A 16,261-nucleotide genomic window follows, 5' to 3' on the forward strand; every position below is an offset into this window, starting at 1 on the left:
CTCTCACCGGCCCTGGGAGGGGTACTCCTGCCTGCTCATAGCATGCTTTAATGCAGGCAGTAATCCACTTGGAGATGCGCTGGGTGGAGACAGGCAAGCCCTTCATCCTATCCGCCACAGCCACGAAGAGCTGTGTCGACTTCCGGAAAGGCTTGGTCCTCTCGAGATAGAAGGCCAAGGCTCGCCTGACGTCCAGCGAATGTCCCCTCCTTTCCTCCTCCGACCCATGGGGTTTGGGAAAGAACACAGGAAGGAAAATGTCCTGGTTACAGTGGAACTGAGACACCACCTTAGGCATAAAAGCCGGGTGAGGCCTCAGCCGGACCTTATCCTTATAAAAAACCGTGTAGGGGGCTCCGAGGTTAACGCCCTCAGTTCGGAGACCCTTCTGGCCGAGGTGATAGCCACTAGGAAGGCCACCTTCCATGACAAGAGTAGAAGGGAGCACGTAGCCAAGGGCTCGAATGGGTGACCCATCAGCCCGTTGAGGACCAAGTTGAGGTCCCAGGGTGGCACCGGGTCCCGCACCTGAGGGAAAGTCCTCTCCACCCCCTTAAGGAACCTCACCGACATAGGGTGAGAAAACAGGGAGCGGCCCTCCATGGGTTGGTGGAAGGCCGAGATGGCTGCCAGGTGGACCTTGAGGGAGGCCAAAGCCAGGCCCTGCAGTTTAAGCTGCAGTAAGTACTCCAGGATGGCCTGAATAGGGGAGATGCTAGGGTGTAACCCTCTCGCTTCTGCCCACCCCGAAAACCTCCGCCACTTAGCTTTGTATGTTACTTGCGTGGACGGCTTCCTGCTGCCCAGGAGGACCTGTTGAACCTGCATAGAACAGGCCCTCTCTCCCTCCGTCAGCCACAAAGTCTCCAGGCGGTAAGGTGGAGGGAGGTCAGGTCGGGGTGCAACAATCTCCCATGGTCCTGGGAGATCAGGTCGCACCGTCTGGGTAGCGGAATCGGTTCGGTGATGGAGAGGTCGAGCAGCATACTGTACCAATGCTGCCTCGGCCACGCTGGAGCAATCAGTATAACGTCCGCCCTGTCCCTCTTGATCTTTAGGAGGACTTGGGGCAGGAGCGGGACAGGGGGAAAAGCATACATTAACTCCCCTGTCCAGGGAACCAAAAAGGCATCGGACAGAGAGCCCGGCTCGCGACCCCTGAGCGAGCAAAACCTCGGGCATTTCCTGTTCTCCGCTGTAGCGAACAGGTCCAGACGGGGAGAACCCCACCGTTGGAAAAGGGAAGCCACTATGTCCTGGTGTAAGGACCATTCGTGGCGGGGAGAAAAAACTCTGCTGAGGCGGTCCGCCTCGCTGTTTCGTACCCCCGGGAGGTGAGAGGCAGATAAATGAAAACCGTGTCTCACCGCGAAATTCCAGAGGTGAATGGCTTCCTGGCAAAGTGCCGAGGAGCGTGCCCCCCCTGCCTGTTCATGTAGAACATGGCTGCCGTATTGTCCGTAAGGACTTGGACCACTCTGCCCCTGAGGAAGGGGAGGAAGGCCCTGCAGGCCAACCGGACTGCTCTGAGCTCGCGCACATTGATGTGCAGGGCTCTCTCCTCCAGAGACCAAAGCCCTTGGGTGCCCTGATCGTGAGAAATGTGGGCTCCCCATCCCCGATCGGATGCGTCTGTGATGAGCGTCACAGATGGGGTGAACTCTCTGAAGGGGACTCCCATCATCACTTCCCTGGGGTCCCTCCACCAATCGAGGGACGACAGCACCTGTGGGGGAACCAGGACCACTCTAGTTAGAGAATGCCTGTGTGGTACATACACCGAATTCAACCACGCCTGGAGAGGTCTAAGCCTCAATCGGGCCAGTCTCACTACATATGTAGAAGCCGCCATATGTCCCAACAGCTGCAGGCAGTGCCTGGCTGTCGTCATGGGGGACAAGTGGAGATCCGATATTATGGCTGCCATCGCCTCAAATCTTGCTTGAGGCAGGAAGGCTCTGGCTTGTACTGCATCTAACCTGGCTCCAATAAACTCAATACATTGAACCGGAGTGAGTGTGGACTTTTGCTCATTGACAATCAGCCCCAGTCTAGCACACAAGTCGCGTGTGAGGAACAGACTATGTCTCACATGGGCACTCGACCTCCCCCTGATTAACCAGTCATCCAGGTAAGGGAAGATTTGAACACCTTTACGGCGCAGGTGGGCTACTACCACAGCCATGCACTTAGTAAAAACCCTGGGTGCTGAGGAGAGCCCAAAGGGTAGGGACCGAAATTGATAATGGTGTCCCGCTACCACAAACCTCAAAAACCGCCTATGGGCCGGTAATATCGAGATGTGAAAGTATGCATCCTTCAAGTCCAGGGCGGCATACCAATCCCCTGGGTCAAGGACCGGAATGATAGTGGCGAGAGAGACCATACGAAACTTAACTCGCCTAATATATCTATTTAGGCCACGGAGGTCCAGAATGGGCCTAAGGCCTCCCTTCGCCTTGGGGATTAAGAAATACTTAGAATAAAAGCCCCTGCCCTCTTCGGCCAGTGGGACTTCCTCCACCGCCCCCAACGTGAGGAGCGACCCAATCTCCTGCACCAGGAGCTGAACCGAGGCCGGATCCCCAATGTGGGACAGCCTTGGGGGGTGTTGGGAGGGGAGGTTGTAAGCTGGAGGGCATACCCTTTAGCAATCACCTCCAGGACCCAGCGGTCCGTAGTGATGGCTTCCCATTCTGAAAGAAAAGGGCGAAGCCTGTCCCCAAACGGCCGACCAGGATCCCAGAGAGAAGGAAGAGTACTACCCTCCTGCTCTGGGTCAAAAACGTTTATTAGGCTGATTACCCCCTTTTGCAGGCCCATGCTGGCCCCTCGCAGAGGACCCCTGACGGCCTCCCCTGCTGGGACCGCGGTAGCGCTCACGACCCCTCCTCTGCTGGGGTGGTCGAGGAGCCGGCCTGGGCGGGGGCGGTGGTTGCCCTTGGACCTGCGGTCTGGACTGCTGCCTGGAGGCCTGAGGAGTATACAACCCCAGAGACTTCAGGGTGGCCCGAGAGTCCTTGAGAGCGTGGAGCTTGTCGTCTGTCTTTTCCGAAAACAGACCCAGGCCATCAAACGGCAAGTCCTGGATAGCCTGCTGAACCTCTTGAGTGAGGCCAGAGGCTTGAAGCCACGAGCAGCGGCGCATCACCACCGCCGAGGCCATTGCCCTACTGGCTGTGTCAGCCGCGTCGCTAGCCGCCTGCAGCGCAGCGGTAGCCACCGCAGATCCTTCATGCAGAACCGTGGAAAATCCGCCTCCTGGTCAGGGGGCAGCTGGGAAGCAAACCTCTGCATCGAGGCCCACAGGTTCTTATTATACTTCCCAAACAAGGCCTGGTGGTTCGCTACTCTAAACTGCAGCGCCGCAGTAGAGTAGATCTTCCTCCCGAACAAGTCCAGTTTACGGCCCTCCTTGTCCTTAGGGGTGCTACCCTGACCCCCCTGACGGTCCCTCTGGTTGGCCGCATCGACCACCAGAGAACTGGGCGCAGGGTGGCTGTATAGAAATTCAAAGGGTTCCTTGGGGACATAATATTTCCGTTCCACCCCCTTAGAGGTGGAAGGCAGGGAGGAAGGGGTCTGCCACAGCTTCCTCGCTATCTTCATGACATTGTCATGCACTGGCAAGGTCGCCCGGGAGGGTCCTAGAGAGCCCGAGGGCCCAAAGAGGGAGTCCTCCTCCTCAGACATGAGCTTAAACTCCATGCCCAAGTTCTCAGCAGCCCTCTTTAGGAGGTCTTGGTGGGCCCTGAAGTCAAACAGGGGCCCTTTACGATCCCTTGCTGCTGCCTCATCCGGTGACGATGAGGAAGAGAAGGGTAGGGGTGCGGAAGAGGGTCCCTCCCCAGGGTCCGAGTCCTCCGAACCCTGCTCATGAACCTTAGGGGCCGGGGGGACTGGGGGGGCCACCACAGAATGCAGTGACACCGAGCCCTGGGGCATAGAGGCATTCCAGGGTCCCCAATACGGCCACTGCCAAGGTCCCTGGGCCCACCCCGCGGCCTGCAGGGAAGGCTGATGGAGCCGCACCGCCCTAGTGTCACCAGAGCCCCCCGTGCGTCGCTTATGTCGCCGACGCGTGGAGCGGTCCGATGAGGACGACGTGGACCGGTGCCGACGTCTGCGGTGCCGGCGATGAGAGGAGGACGGGGACGACGACGACGACGCACCCGACCTGCCCCTGCGGCGAGAGGACTTGCGATGCCGCTTGCCCCCTCGAGACCGAGAGCGGTGCCGACGATGGTGACGCTGAAGGGAGTCCAGCCGTCCCGAGGTCGGTGCCGGTGCCATCACCGGTGCCGGTTGCAACGGTGCCATCATCGGTGCCGGCTGCAACGGTGCCATCATCGGTGCCGGTTGCACCGGTGCCGGAGCCGGCAACAGTGCCGAAGCAGGCGTCGGTGCCGGGATCGGCGGTGCCGCCAGATGTGAGTCGCTGCCTCTCGAAACGACCGACAGTGACCTCGATCGGTGCCGGGACGGGCTCCGCACCGTAGATCGTGAGCCCGAATCCCGGTCCCCGCTCGAATCGGAGCTGGATCTGCGGCTCCGGCGACGGACTCGGGACCGCCCACGGTGCCGCGGTGCCGAGTCGCTCGACGACCTAGAGTCGGAGCTCGGAGGGGAGCCGACGCTCTCCACCCTCCGTGACCGTCTGGCAGGAGACTTAGATTGGGAGCGTCTCCAACCACCGGGACCACCCAGCGCGGGTTTGCCCCGAGACGCGGGTCCCTTGTCCCTCGGCCGAGGCGTGGGCAAGGCCATGAGGGCTCGTGCCGCAGTAAACGCCTCCGGCGTCGACGGCCCTTGCAGGTGCACTCCCCCACTACCAGGAGTCGGGGGAGGCAGCCCGCGTGGAGACCCCGGTGCCGGAGTAATCTCAACGGCGCTTGGCTGGGGCGTCTCCGTACTTCCTCCACCCTGCGCGGGCCGGAGGGAGATCTTGGGTGCGGCCGAAGGCCGTGCCGTCTTCTTGGCCACCTTAGAGGCCCGCGGCGGTGCCGAAAGCGGTGCCGGTGGGGGGCGCTCCGCACCGACGACACACTCGGTGCCGACGGAGACCGGGACGGCTCGGAAGCTGGACGGAGCGCCGACTCCATTAGAATCGCCTTTAGCCTCGCGTCTCGTTCTTTCTGGGTCCGAGGCTTAAAGGACTTACAAATCTTACATTTGTCTCGACGGTGTTCTTCTCCAAGGCACCGGAGACAGCGGTCATGCGGGTCACTAATAGGAAAGAACTTTAGTACACAAGACACAGTTCTTAAAGCCTGTGGACCCCGGCATGACTCCCAGCAGAAGAGGACCCCGTCCGGGGTTCTAACTTGTCACTACAACTACAAACTAACGAACTCTATAACTACTACTATAACAAGAAATGTTGAAAACAGTCAAACAACTAGGGAATGAGCTACTTGCACACAGCAAGAGGCGATAGTTCCAGTAACCGTCACAGGCGGAAAGAAGGAACTGGGGACCCGCGCAGCCAGCAGCGCCCTTGGTCGTAATGAAAGACTTAACTACCCAGACATTTGTTGTATTAGTAATATGGCAAAAGACAAAATGTCCAATAAATTATTGGAAAGTATTTGGAACAACTTCTTATTTCAGAAGGCAGAGAAAGTAACCAGGGAGGCGGCCATTTTAAACTTGATTCTAACTAACAGGGACAAGGAATTGGCTGCAAATCTGAAGGTGGAAGGCAATTTGATTAAAGGGATCATGAAATGATAAATTTCATGATTCTAAGCAGACTTTAAAATACTCAGAGAAAAGGTCGGTAAGGTCCCAAGGGAAAGAAATCTAGAGAAAAAGAATTTCAGGAAAGCTGGCAGTTTCTCAAAGAGATAATATTAAAGATGAAACAGCAAACTATCCTGATGCAAAGGAAAGACAGGAAGAATAGTAAGAAGCCAATATTGCTCTGTCAGGAGCTTTTTAATAATCTGGAAATCAAAAAGGAATCCTACAAAAAAATACAAACATGGCCAAATTGTTAAGGATGATAAAAAAGAATAGTGCAAACGTGCAGGGACAAAAATTAGAAAGGCTAAGGCACAAAATGAGTTACACCAACCAAGGACATAAAAGGCAACAAGAACAGATTCTATAAATACATTAGGAGCAAGAGAAAGATGAAGGAAAGTGTAGGTCCACTACTTAGTGAGAAAGGAGAGCTAACAACAGAAGATATCAAGAAGACTAACAATGCCTATTTTGCAGCTGCTTAGCACAATTCATATTAACAACATGGAGGAAGAAATGCAAGGCAAAACAGGAGAAGATGTTAAAGAATTTTTAGAGAAGCAGGACCTGATGAATTTCACCCTATGATACTCAAGGAACTAGCTGAAGCAATCCTGGAACCGTTAGCAATTATCTTTGAGAACTCACAGAGGATGGGTGAGGTCCCAGAGGACACCAGAAGAGCAAACGTACCTAACTTTAAAAAGGGGAACAAAGAGGACCTGCGGAATTATAGATCATAGTTTCTCAACCTGTGGTACACGTATCTCTGGGGGTATGTGAGACACAGGCAGGGAGTACGCAGCGAAAAACCCAGTGAAGGGAGGCAGGCGACAGCCACCCACTTCCTGGCCGGTCCCAGCTCCCAGAGTGGAAAATTGAGTGTTGGGGTATGTATTAAAATTTTCAGAAGTTAGGGGGGTACTTGCTACTTAAAAGGTTGAGACACACTGTTATAGATCAGTCACCCTAATTTTTATAACTGGAAAGATATTGGAACAAATTATTAAACAATCAATTTGTAAGCTACAGGATAATAGGATAATAAGCAATAGCCAACATGGATTTGTCAAGAACAAATCATGCCAAACCAACCTAATTTCCTTCATTGACAGGATTACTGTCTTACAGATGGGGGAAGCTGTAGATATGATATATCTTGATATTAGTAAAGCTTTTGACACCATCCCATATGACAGTCTCATAACTAACAAAATGTGGCCTATATGAAATTACAATAAGATGGGTGCAAAGCTGGTTGAAAGAATGTACTGAAAGAGTAGTTATTAATGGTTCTCTGTCACATTGGGAGGACGTATGTAGTGGAGTCCTTCAAGGTCTGTCCTGGGTCTGGTACTAGACAACATTTTAATTAACAGCGTAGATTACTGAGTGGAGAGCATGCTTACAAAATCTGCAGATGACACCAAGCAGTTAGGGGTGGCTAGCAGTTGGGAGGATGGGATTAGAATTCTAAATTATTTTGACAAATTGGAGAACTGGTCTGAAATCAATAAGATGTAATTCAGTAAAGATAAGTGCAAAGTACTGCACTTGGGAAGGAAAATCAAATGCACAACTACAAAATGGAGAATAACTGACTATGCAGTAGAATGGCTGAAAGGAATTGGGAGTTATAGTGAATCATAAATTGAATATGAACCAACAGACACACAAGTTAAATACAATATGTTGGGGAAGAGTTAACATGACTTTTAAAAAGGGAAATCATGTTTCACCAATCTACTAAAATTTTTGAGGGTGTCAACAAGCATGTGGACAAGGGTGATCCAGTCAATATAGTATACCTGGACTTTCAGAAAACCTTTGTTTAACACACTGTACCACAAATTAGCACCCTGTAACCCCCATATTCATCATTCATATATAGTTGTGATATTTCATACAAAGACGGTACCATATGAAAGGTCATAATCTTCTGAATTCCATTGTTCTGTCAAAATATGTATATCATTAGAGTGTATGAAGTTATGAACTTTTTTGGTATGATTGTTATTGAAATGTGTTCTGAGTTTGGGAGTTGCCCACTGCTAGCTCACCAGTGATAACAAAGGATGTGACCCGCACCCACGCGGGAATTAAATGACCATCAATCAGCAGGGGAGTTTTGATCAAGGGATTTACAATTCTGTAAGAGAATTGCACAACAGGGATTGCTCAACTCCATGACTTAGTTGCACAAGACCACACCCGGGGGATTGCTCAATTCTATGACTCAACAAGGCCCACCAGGACATGTCTGGGCTACTATTTTCCAGGCACATGGACTAAGGGTATAATATAGGGACAGTGGCATCACGCGATTACCTCTCTCCTCTCCACCTCTGCTGAAGGCAACAAAAACGCTGGGAAGACAAAGACTTAAACTGTGAAGACTGATCCCAGGTTGAGAAGGAAAGTCAGCCTGTGTATTAAGGACTGTAAACTTCCTGCAATATCCAGGGGGTGAGAAAAACTGCTTGATCTAAACACTGCTTAGTTTAATAAGGTTTAGGATTTAGACTGCGTGCTTACTTTTTATTTTCTTTGGTAACTATCTTTGACATTTATGCCTATCACTTATAATCACTTAAAATCTGTCTGTAGTTAAGAATGTATTTTAATGTTTTATCCTTACTAGTGAGTTTGTCTGAAGTGCTTGGGAAATCTGCTCAGTTATAAAGACTGGTGCATGTCAACTTTCCCTTGACAATAAATAACTAATACGTTTACACTGTTCAACAGAAGGACTTGAGCAGTACAAGACGGTATATATCTGGGGTGCAAGGGTGGAGGGTGGGGAGATTTGCCAGTGTTTCCCTGTGTACAGTTCATGAGTGGCTTTGGGAGCCAGAGTGTGCCTCTGCATGTTGAAGGCTGAGTGATAACAATGCCTGGAGGGGTCCACTGCTTGTCACTGGCAAAGAACCATGAGAGACTGACCAGGTTTGACAGTTCAGGGGGCACAGCAGTCCCACAGTTCCAGATTGTACCCCAGGGTCCCGTCACACTTTGACAAGGTCCAAATCAAAAACTCTAAGCAAACTAAGCAGTCATGAAATAAGAAGGAAGGTCCTTCTGTAGATCAGTAACTGACTGAAAGATAGGAAACAGAGTAGGAACAAATGGTCAGTTTTCACAATAGAGAGAGGTAAAAGGTGGAATCCCCTAAAGATCTGTACTGGGACCTGTGCTGTTCAAAATTTTCATTAATGATCAGGAAAAGGGGGTAAACAGTGAGGTGGCAAAGTTTGCAGATGATACAAAATTATTCAAAATAATTAATTTCAAAGCTGACTGCGAAGAGATACAAAGGGATCTCAGTAACCTAGGTGACTGGGCAACAGATGAAAATTTAATGTTGATGCACACTGGAAAAAAATAATTCCAAATATACATACAAAATGATGGGGTTTAAACTAGCAATTACCAATCAAGAAAAAGTTCTTGAAGTCATCGAAGAAAGTTTTTTGAAAACATCCATTCACAATGTGCAGTGGCAGTCAAAAAAGCTAACAATGTTGGGAACTATTAGGAAGGAGATAGGTAATAAAACAGAAAATAGTGCCACCATATAAGTGCATTGTATGCCCAACACCTTGAATATTTCATGCAGTTCTGGTCGCCCCATCTCAAGAAAGATTAGAACTGGAAATAGAACAGAGAAGGGCAACAAAAATTATTAGGGATATGGAACAGCCTCCATATGAGAAGAGATTATAAAGAATGGGACTCTTTAGCTTAGAACAGAGATGGGTAAGGGAGGACATGATAGAGGTCTATAAAATCATGAATGGTATGGAGAGAAGGGAAGTGTTATTTCATCCTTCACATAACACAAGAACTAAGTCAGTCTAGGAAATGAATAGGCAATAAGTTTAAAATAAACATAAGGAAGTACTTCTTCACACAAGACACCATCAACCTCTGGAAATCGTTGCCATGGGATGCTTGAAGGTATAACTTGGTTCAAAAAAGAATTTGATAAGTTCATTGAGGATAGGTCCACCAATGGCTAATAGCCAAGATGGTCAGTGATGCAACCCCATGCTCTGGGTGTCCCTAATCTCCAATTGCAGAAAGCTGGAACTGGATGACGGGGGATAGATCACTTGAAATTACCCTTTTCTGTTCACTCCCTCTGAAGCATCTGGCACTGGCCAGACAGAATACTGGGCTAAATGGACCAGTGGTCTGACCCAGTATGACTGTTATGTGATACAATTGCAAAAAGGCTAATATCATTCAGGGTGTATTAACAGGAGTGTCATATGTAAGACACAGGAGATAATTGTCCCACTCTACTAAGCATTGGTGAGGCCTCAGCTAAAATACTGTGTCCAGTTTTGAGTGACAAACTTAAAAAAAGATGTGGACAATTTGGAGATACATCAGAGGAGAGCAACAAAAATAGTAAAAGGTTTAGAAAATCTGACCATGAGGAAGGTTTAAAAAAGACTGGGTATGTTTAATCTTGAGAAAATAAAACTGAGGGGGGACCTGATAACAGTCTTCAAATATCTCAAGAGCTGTTATAAAGAGGATGGTGATCAATTGTTCTCCATGTCCACTGGAGTAGGTATTAATGGGCTTCATCTGCAGCAAAGGAGATTTAGGTTAGATATTAGGAAAATCTTTCAACTATAAGGATAATAGGTTTCCAAGGGAGGTTGTGAAATCTCTAGCATTTGAGGTTTTTAAGAACAGATTAGATAAACACTTGTCAGGGATGGTCTAGGTATACTTTTTCCTGCCTCAGCACAAAGGGCTGGACTAGATGAACTCCTAAGGTCCCTTCCAGCCCCACATTTACAGGATTCTGTGTCCCTGCCTCAGTTTCCTCACCACTCCAGGGCATTCTTTGGATTGTCCAAGGTGCTTGGGGGGCTTCTGGGCTGTGGGAAGTGAGCATGACCCTCCTTCCCCACGAGGCTGCTACTTGCTGGATGATCTTGCTCCCTCCTGCCCCATGCTGCTAAGTTAGACAGGAAGCACTGTTCCTGTGTGTTCTCTTATTTAAAACTCCTTCTGGTCACCTGGATGCCCTTGTTCTGCTCCTGGTAAGTTCCTACTGCCCCTACCTTTCCCTCTCCTTCAGAGGAGTAAACTAACCTGGATTTCCAAGCTCACCCATTATTCCCAGGTGTTTGCATCTGAACAAAGTTGTTGAGTCCTAAGCAATCACCTCATTGTCCCTGTCTCGTGTGTACCTGCTACAGGACCTGTCAGCAATGGTGGAGCCACAAAATACAGGCATTCATGATCCAGCAGTTTTTCATAATATAACTTCACAAAATAACTAGAATTCATAAGTTGCAGAGACAGAGCCCTGATTTATCACAAATGGACAACCAAAAGGATCATTAAGATAAGAGAAACTATTTCCTAAAAGGCTGCATTCAAGCAGGTTACTCACCCAGAGAGTTGTTAAAGGGGTTTTATTGGTATGTCTACACAGCAGTTAAACACGTGTGACTGGCCCGCATCAGCTGACTTGAGCTTGGGCTGTAAAATTGCAGCATAGGTGTTCAGGCTCTGGCTGGAACCCAGGGTCTGGGACCCCACAAGGAGAAGAAAGTCCTAGAGCCTGAGTCTGAAAGTCTACACGGCAATTTTACAGCTCCATAGCCCGAGTCCTGAGAGATTAAGTTAGCTGACGTAGCCAGGTGCAGATGTTTAATTGCTGTGTAGACGTTCCCTGTCAGGCTAATGGCCCCACGTATCTGGCCAGCCATGTGGACAGAAGCCAAGGAATGTGTAGCTATAGGTTTTCTTAAAGATTTCAAATGCTAATCTTGGTTCCATATGGCAAGTGGGCAGAAGAAGTTGCAGAGGAAAAGAAGCAGAAGCAGATAACCACCACTTTTTGGGCATGGGGTAGAGCATCCAACTTGAGATTTATTTAAAAAAGGACTGCCTGCATGCTGCATGGTTTTACTGCTGTCCAGGGAAACAGAACTTTGTGTTTATTTTTGTAAATAAACAGATTACACCAAGAATGTACCCTGACTCTGTGTCACCAACCTCTCCTACAAACAGAAACCACTCACTAATTTCAGCAACCATATAATTACTAAGTATGTATGAATAAGTGCAACCACACATCTACTGTTTCATTTTGACATCACTGCTTTTTAAACAACAGAATTTTCAACGGTGATTGTAAATTGTAGATTCCTTTGGTCTGAAAGGAATATTGTATTAAAAGGACTACTGTATATCCCCAAAAATCCTCATGAGATACTGGGATAAATACCAGAAATGAAAATAAATAACATTATTAAGAAAGATAAAACCTCAGCTTTTTCTTGCGATATTAAGTTAGTGCTTACTCACCATCTATAGGTTACAATATTGCCATAGCGCTGCTGGAATTCCAGATCAATTGGGTTATCAGGATCATTTAAATTAAAAAGAAACAATGTTTTCTTGCCAACCACCACACTTACCTGCCAATGCACAAAGTGAAAAAAACAACCAGTGAGAACACCATTTTAAAATAAAACACCAGTTTTTACCAAATGATAAGGCTTTATACTTCTAATAATTCTTCAGAATTCAGCTCAAGGTCTAGTTCCACTGGTCAAAGTATAAATTAAAATCTAAGGATAATGTGTTTTTTTGGATGCAGAGAATTGTCATCCATAGGGTGCAAGGAAACAGTATCACAGCACTGTTGGTTAATTTTAGTCACTGACAGTGCAATGATATAAACAAACCTTCTAAACAGATAGCATTGCTGAACATAACAAATATTTAATAATGTAATGAATTTTCCTTAAAAGCTATTCAAGTCACTTAAAAATGATTTCCTTAAAAATTATGAAGACATACAAATTAAGATCAATCTAGATAAAGGCTTCTTATTTGAGGGAGTCCTCAGAGGTGATGGAGTTTGTCTCTCTAAGGGAAGAAAGGCTCAGTTTTCAATGCTCTCTTTTTGAATTATCTGGTGACCAAATAAGTAGCATTAGTATCAGACAAAGAAGCAGCTAACTCAATGCAAAGTCCTATACTACGTAGGGAGGGGAGAAGATCATCAGAAAACAAACAAAAAAAGAGAGGCTTATTACTAGAACACCCATAACAAAGAAAACAAGGAAGAACTTGTTTTATGTTTCATGCTTTGTGTTTGCTTGGATTTACAATATCAAACAAAATGGCTATTTTCTAGCTTAATTTAGATCATTCTCTGTTTGGCCTCAGTTTAAAAGTGAAGCACTATTCATCCTAACCCCTATTTTAGGAGTATTAAAATACAAAAAAAAAAAAAAAAAAAATCCAACAACAAAATCCTGTCTCTAACATAGTTGGAAAAAAACCAAGCCACAGTGCAAACCCAAAAAAACAGAACAGTTCATAACTAGAGATTAGCTCACACCTCAGAGTTTGCATTTCCCCAGAGTCTAAATATGTGTGAATCCAAAGATTTGGCCTCAGCCGATCTCTAGTGATAACCTCTTAAAGCATTTGGTTCTTAAATGTGAGTAACACTATTCATCATAAGAGTTAAATGTCTGAAATTACTATTATTTTAAGCTCTTCTTTTAAAGATACCACAGCAACTATTTTACTTTTGTTTGTAGTGTAGTTGTTTATTTTAATCAAATTAATTCTTCCTTTTCAGAATCATTATCTGAACCTTTTAAGTAATACTGTATGCTAAAGTGGCAGGCACAGGTAGGGCATTCCCATTACATTCAGAACAACTGGGACATGCTGGATGGTGCTATGCATTAGTTTCATACAGTCTTCTTACTGTGCTTTCCCTGGTTGATATTCTTTCATCAGTCTTCATCATTGAGAACTGCATATCACTGGGATCCAATCTCACTGAAGTCTGCAAGAAGAAAGTCCAGATTCAGATATTATTTATTTATTTAATTTATGTAGCACATAGTGTGACAAGCAATGTACAGATAAGGTAAGATGACACTTTTCCTCTCTAGAATATTAGGGATGTTAATGCAATATAAATAATAAATATTAGTAACAATTCCACTATTTGCTCTTTATTCACAACTCCAACATTCTCTCTTCTTTAATAACAATAGAAAAAGGAGAAAGTAAAAAGAAAGATGAGCTCAGTTTAGATCATATTGAGCTTGAATTGCCAGGAAACATCCAGGAATAGAAGTCTAAGAGGCAGTTAGAGATGTAAGTCTAAATAGAGGTGAATAGGTAGATCTTCATGTTGTTATTGTAGACATGGTAGTAATTGAAGCAGAGTAACCAAATGAGGTCACCCAACAAAAGAATATAGTGAGAGAAGAAGACAGGGCCAACAATTGAGCATTTAGCAACAAGTGAAAGTGGACGAGATGAAACAAACATCCCTCTCTACTCACTCAAAAGGAGATTCATGTTGCCATGTATATAGCATTGCTCCCTAGGAATTCCAAAGCCTTTTAAAATATACAATACACAGCCAAAGCATAGATTAATTTGAAATCTCCCCAGACTACGAGGGCAACCAACATTGCACTAAAGTCCCACAAAAGAACCTTCTCTATCACAGGTGGAAAGAGACGGACAACTCTGTGACACTGTACCTCAAAATAACACCCTGTAACCCCCATATTCACCACTTTTATATGGTTATGATATATTTTGTACAAAGTATGTCTTGTGAGGTATCATTTGAAAAGTCAGTCTACTAAGCATCACTGTCCTGTTAAAATGTGTGTATCAACATTGTACATGGAGTTATGAAATTCTGTTATATGCTTGTTACTGAAATGTGTTGTGAATCCAGGGATCATCCACGGACTAGCTCCTCAGAATAACAAAGGACTGTAAACAAGGCCTTGCATGTCATCCCAAATGTCACGTACACAGAAGGTGCGTGCAAGAAATTTACAGATCACCTGAGAGAAGCTTCAAATCTCATGTACACAGGAGACTGTGTCTATACCCCAGCAGGAGATGTTCCTCAATGAGAGGAGGAGGGTATAAAATAAGAGAGAGTGACCATCACTTTACCTCTTCTCTCTCACCTCTACTCACAGAGAACCTCTACTCAAAGACAAAGAAGCATCATTGAACTAGAGGAGTGATCCCAAGCTATAAGGGGATCCAGCCTGCGAACTAAGAACTGTGAACTGCCTGCAGCATCTGGTGGGATGAGAAAATTGCTGGCTTAAAATCTTATTTAGCTTGGTAAAGTTTAGGAATTAGTTTCTGGTTTTATAGTTTATTTCATTTTGTAACCAATTCTGACCTTTTAAACCTATATCACTTATAATCACTTAAAATCTTTCTCTAGTTAATAAACTAATGTTTAATGTTTTATTAAACCAATGCAGTTGATCGAAGTGTTTGGGGGAATCTCTAGTCAGGTTAACAAAGGCTGGTGCATATCCATTACCCTTTGGTGGAATGGCCAACTAACTACTGAGCTGACATTGATCAAAAGGATCCTGAGCAGTGTAAGATGCATATTTTTGGAGTGCAAAGCTGGGGATGGGAGGGATTTGCGAGTGTGTCTGTGTATACAGTTCATGAGTGTCTAGGAGAGCATTCATGTAAACTCAGCTGGGTGTGCCTTCACATGCTGATGGATGTGCTTCTTATTAGCATAGCAGCCTAAGAAACAACCTCGGCTGAAGAGTTAAGGGAGCACAGCAATCCCACAGTCCAGTTTGTACCCTGGGGGATGTCACAGACTCCTCTTAGAAATCTCACTACCATGAAGTTTGAGAAAATTGACTTCCTTTGAATCAGAGGATAGAACACCAAGATCACCTCTAAATGGACCCTCAACGAGCTGAGAGACAGAACAGGGAATGAAGATGTAATAGGTAATGCAAAATGTCCTGAATACAGCTTATACTCAGCCTAATTCTCCAGACTAGTGACCAAACCAAAAATGTTTCCACTTGGCCAAACAGCCAGTTCTAGTGGATGGTTTTTTACTACTAAGCAGAAATTGCTGAAGTGTTCCGAACACTATCCTTCTTCCTCATCTAACCATGCAGCATCCATGCCCTAAGGTGCAGACTGCTCAGCATTGGATGCTAAATTGGACTGGTGTTGAATCAGTAGGTTGGGATAGAGGGGAAAAGAACTGGGAGGTCAAACAGGCAGATTGAGAAGTCTAGAGAACCAACATTGTCCTGACCAAGCTGGTGCAAGAGTATCAGTTTGGCTTAATCCAACATCAGTTTGAGAAGAACCTGCAGAATGAGTGGGATTGCAAGGGAGACATACCTCAATACTGATCACCTATTCAAATGGAAGATGAGACCTGCTTGAGAGCAAAATTGACAGCGGTCCTTGCTGTCTTTTGTTGGAAAGCAATAAATAGTCAGAATGCCCCCATCTCTGAAAATGGACCTCTGCATGCTGCTCTTCAGAGACCATTTGTGATTCTGGAAGAAATTCTTGCTGAGTGATTGGCCAAGTGATTCTGAGCAACCAGTACATGACCAGCTGTGGGAGTGATGTGTTTCCCTGATGCAAAATTGCCAAAACTTTATTGCTTCCTGACAAAGCTGGTAGGAGCAGGCTCTTGATC

The 16,261-nt window shown here is 46.2% G+C and overlaps 1 protein-coding gene across 2 annotated transcripts in view; it reads right to left on the reverse strand.

The window, feature by feature from the left end:
* Positions 1-16,261, reverse strand: part of WDR19 (WD repeat domain 19) — a 94,944-nt gene that overhangs the window by 49,551 nt on the left and 29,132 nt on the right. Inside the window, exons 7-8 of one of the 2 annotated variants that reach the window (XM_067531186.1) lie at positions 13,505-13,585; positions 12,082-12,194 (exon numbers count right to left, since the gene is read on the reverse strand). In XM_067531186.1, coding sequence (XP_067387287.1) covers positions 12,082-12,194; positions 13,505-13,585 — 194 coding nt within the window. Of the gene's footprint in view, positions 1-12,081; positions 12,195-13,504; positions 13,586-16,261 lie in introns of those variants that run through there. The other variant, XM_067531185.1, reaches the window with a different exon arrangement.

This window comes from Emydura macquarii, unplaced genomic scaffold, assembly GCF_026122565.2.
Source record: "Emydura macquarii macquarii isolate MOO-44397 ecotype Brisbane River unplaced genomic scaffold, CSIRO-AGI_Emac_v2 contig_3128, whole genome shotgun sequence".
Lineage (NCBI taxonomy): Eukaryota > Metazoa > Chordata > Testudines > Chelidae > Emydura > Emydura macquarii.